Genomic DNA, 3,605 nt, shown 5'->3' with positions numbered 1-3,605 from the left:
CTCACACTCTCTCTCACTCTCTCTCTTTCACTCACTCTCTCTCTCTCTCATTCACTCACTCACACTCTCTCTCACTCTCTCTCTGGCTCGCTCAGGAAGTGGAGGTTTTAGAGGCTGTTACATGGAAGTGTTTCCTCACAGGACGCAGTGACAGTGATGTGAGGATAGAACATGTGTATATATATCTTCCTCTCTCTCACGCAGCAGTGTGGATGTAGATGGCATGTTTCCTCTACAATGACCTCTCTCATAGCTGCACACGCTACGAGTATTAAACCTAATGAAAAGGTATTGGCCAACACAGAATATTGATCCATTAGTTTTACTAAATAAAAACCCAATCACACCGAGACGCGTCGCTAGAAATGTGTCTCGGTGTGATTAGAGATTCTAACCTTTATTAATATAAAATGAGTGCGTATATAAACACATTTTAACCATCAACCAAAGCTGTGTAGCCCTTTGTTCCAGACTGTCTCAACAACATTCATGATCCCAGAAGATGAATCTGAGAGACTTTGGTGATCCTCTGACCTTTCATGTAGCAGCACATCATCACAGAGCTGCTAGCAGGAGCGCAGACAGATGGACAAACACCTGGCTCACCACTGCACGAGTGTCGGATCTTCAGTTACATACATTGTGTGTTATTTTGACCATGTGACTGCAGCAGTCTTCTTCTTGTACCTTAACACTCAATGCTCTGTTGCTCTCTGCAGCATCTCCAACTTCACCCCTAAAGTGGGAGAGAAGGACACCCAGAGAGCCATCCGACAGGCCTTCAACGTGTGGCAGACGGTCACTCCGCTCTCCTTCCAGGTCAGAGCTTTACATCATTATTATTATACATTAAAGTGCTGTGATCTGTTACACCAGCTCAGTCTCACGGCAGCTCGCATCTTAATGACAGAAGTTTATACGTCTATAAATAAGTTGTTCCTATGAGATAACTGATCTATTTTTGCTGTAGAGTCACAGTGTTAGTGATACTAAAGATGTTCGTACGAGCTCACGGTACTTGGTGAGATGAACTGATGCAGATTTCTCTGCTCCTCTCGCGTCCCCGTTCAGGAGGTTCCGTACTCGGAGATCAAGAACGAGGGTAAAGAGGCGGACATCATGATCTTCTTCGCCTCCGGGTTCCACGGCGACAGCTCTCCGTTCGACGGGGAGGGGGGGTTCCTGGCGCACGCCTACTTCCCCGGCGCCGGCATCGGAGGAGACACCCACTTCGACTCGGACGAGCCCTGGACGCTCGGCAACGCCAACCACGACGGTGAGACCGGTTCCATTCTTTGGTGCTTCAGTGAGTCGAGTAAAGAACTTTATTTCTCTAGAGGAGGAATTCAGTTTCACCTGCGCTGGTCAGTGATCGTAGTCCCGTCCGGAGTGATAATCACTCCTCCAATAACCTACCGCACTGATGCTCAGTCAGCTCTCTGGTCCTCCTGCAGTTCAAGTCCAGTCGGGGGGGACGCTTCCATAAACGCTGTGGTTACTGTCACCGGTCTGCTCAGCTCACAGTCATTCCTGCCTTTGTCCATTAAGTGGTGACGTAGTTCACCGTTGTGTAAGTCCAGCTGAGGCTGATGGGGATGTCTTTAGTTCTGCAGGTATTTGGTCACAAACCAAAGTATTGTGGACCTGATGATGGTGTTGGATGAAAGGTCAGAGGATCCTGAGGGGAACGTTAATGTTCGTATGAAATGTCTGTTATCTTATTCGAAAATCCAACATTTTGACCAACTGAGTGGAATTACATTAAAGTCGTTTTTAATTGTCTGTTAATAGTTAAATTACAGCTAAATAATTACTGGTAATTAATAAAATGTGTTTTATTGGCTAAGATATCGTCCAGGATGACGACTGTTAACACAACGAGGGATGTGTTTTATTAGAGATATTATTCTTCATATCTGTATATGTGGGCTGTATGTGAACCTGCCTTCTCCATAACAAACCGGTTTATAACGACGTCGGGGAGCGTGTCTTTAAAATAACCCGCAGTGTTTACACGGACATTTCTTATTCAGTTTAAATATCTCGTCCCAGTGTAAACACACGGAACGACAGCCATGAAATACCAACTGATTTGAAGTATTATTCATCACTTCAATTATTAATACATAGCATTTGTAAATGAAGTGTCCTCAGGCGTCGCTGCACTATCTCTGAGCGCCACACTGTTGAGTCACTGGATGAGGAATGGAGGGAGAGAGAAGACTCTTCACTTGGTCGTTTCTTTCCTTCCTCTATCTCTGTGTGACAAATGACTCACGCCACCACGTTCCCTCTGCCTGAGTAACGACCGTGTGCAGAGAGAGAGATGGAGGGAGAGGAAGAGAGATGGAGGGAGAGGAAGAGAGATGGAGGGAGAGGAAGAGAGATGGAGGGAGAGGAATCCGGTTTGAGAGATCAGCACTAATAAGGATTCGCTTTGACGGAGAAGCTCAAAATTTGCCACATTACAGAATATCTCTCAGCATTCGTGCACTTTCATTGGAGTTCAGTGCACGCTCACGTGAACGTGCACTCTTTTCTCCCTCGGAAAAATTGCTGATTTTATCAATATGCATTCGTCATAAAAGAATAGATCGATCAGTTTATCAGTGTGCGTGTGTGCATGCGTGTGTGTGTGTGTGTGTGTGTGTGTGTGTGTGTGCAGTCACACAGGTGACACCTCCACACACACACACACACGTCTCTTTATCTCTAAAAATCCGTCCACACACACCGAAGTAATTGAAAGATTAGAAACTAGATAGTGAGACGTTAAAGTCCTGAGACGCTACGGAAACTAATGGACGGAATCGGCTTCAGAAGGACAAACAGTCCTCGTCTTCACCTCTGTCTCCGCTGAGGAACAGGAGACACTAGCTAGTAGATCTCACCTTGAAGCCTGTCCAGCTGATGACTTACATTTAGGGAATTCCGCTTTTGTACTTCAAGTTTTCTTAAAATGTACGTTTAAATATGCAAATGAGGTATTATCATATGAGGAAATTGCAAATTTTCTTACATTTTCAGAACATAAATCTAAACATTGGATCAAACCAGGTTCATATTTCAAGCTCATCGCTGTATAAGTTGTTGAAGTATTTGAGTTTGGACCAAAGTGCCGGACCGACATCATCATCATGTATCAGTAAACTGTCAGCAATGCTTTGCAGAATTTTAAAAGTGATACATTTCTTATTCTATTTTCCGTGCTCTATTTTACAGTTCAAGCTCCATTTCCCCCCCAAAAGAAATCATTGATAATACCATCGTTAAATCCGGATTATGACATTTCACCAGTGTGCTTCTTTGCTGCTCATTGAATGCATGTCACACTTACAGTATGTGGACAACCGTCCTTAAGAAAAGCCCATAATCCTCTGGAAGGGCAGAGACGGACGGACGGACAGACTAGAATGGAATGTGACTCATCGGAATCTCTGGCGGTGAAATAAAACTGTCTGGTGACGTTTGAGTTTGTCTCTTTTTAAACAACGTGCAGCTCTTCTTCAGACTGACACACTTTAACGAACACAGGTTCCTCTGTTGTCTGCAGTACAGATACGTTCTTTATCTTTGTGATTGACAGACTTGATCAAAGCTGTTGA

The 3,605-nt window shown here is 44.5% G+C and overlaps 1 protein-coding gene across 1 annotated transcript; it reads left to right on the top strand.

Annotated features, from left to right (window-relative positions):
• The first annotated feature begins 17 nt into the window (after positions 1-17).
• On the top strand, positions 18-2,890 carry LOC116378726 (uncharacterized). Its single transcript, XM_031840637.1, has 2 exons — positions 18-819; positions 1,072-2,890. The coding sequence occupies exons 1-2, from the start codon at positions 586-588 to the stop codon at positions 1,552-1,554; spliced, it is 717 nt and encodes a 238-aa protein (XP_031696497.1). The 5' UTR covers positions 18-585; the 3' UTR covers positions 1,555-2,890.
• Positions 2,891-3,605: the final 715 nt, after the last annotated feature.

This window comes from Anarrhichthys ocellatus, unplaced genomic scaffold, assembly GCF_004355925.1.
Source record: "Anarrhichthys ocellatus isolate YVR2014 unplaced genomic scaffold, GSC_Weel_1.0 scaffold3061, whole genome shotgun sequence".
Taxonomy (NCBI): Eukaryota; Metazoa; Chordata; class Actinopteri; order Perciformes; family Anarhichadidae; genus Anarrhichthys; species Anarrhichthys ocellatus.
Note: the sequence above shows the minus strand (reverse complement) of the source record. Positions and strands in the feature narration are given on the sequence as shown.

What these genes read in the sequence shown, in the direction of transcription:
- LOC116378726 (XM_031840637.1), top strand. Translation starts at nt 586, where the DNA reads ATGGACAAACACCTGGCTCACCACTGCACGAGTGTCGGATCTTCAGTT. An exon ending in TCACTCCGCTCTCCTTCCAG is followed by an intron (nt 820 to 1,071) that starts GTCAGAGCTTTA and finishes GTCCCCGTTCAG; the next exon opens with GAGGTTCCGTACTCGGAGAT.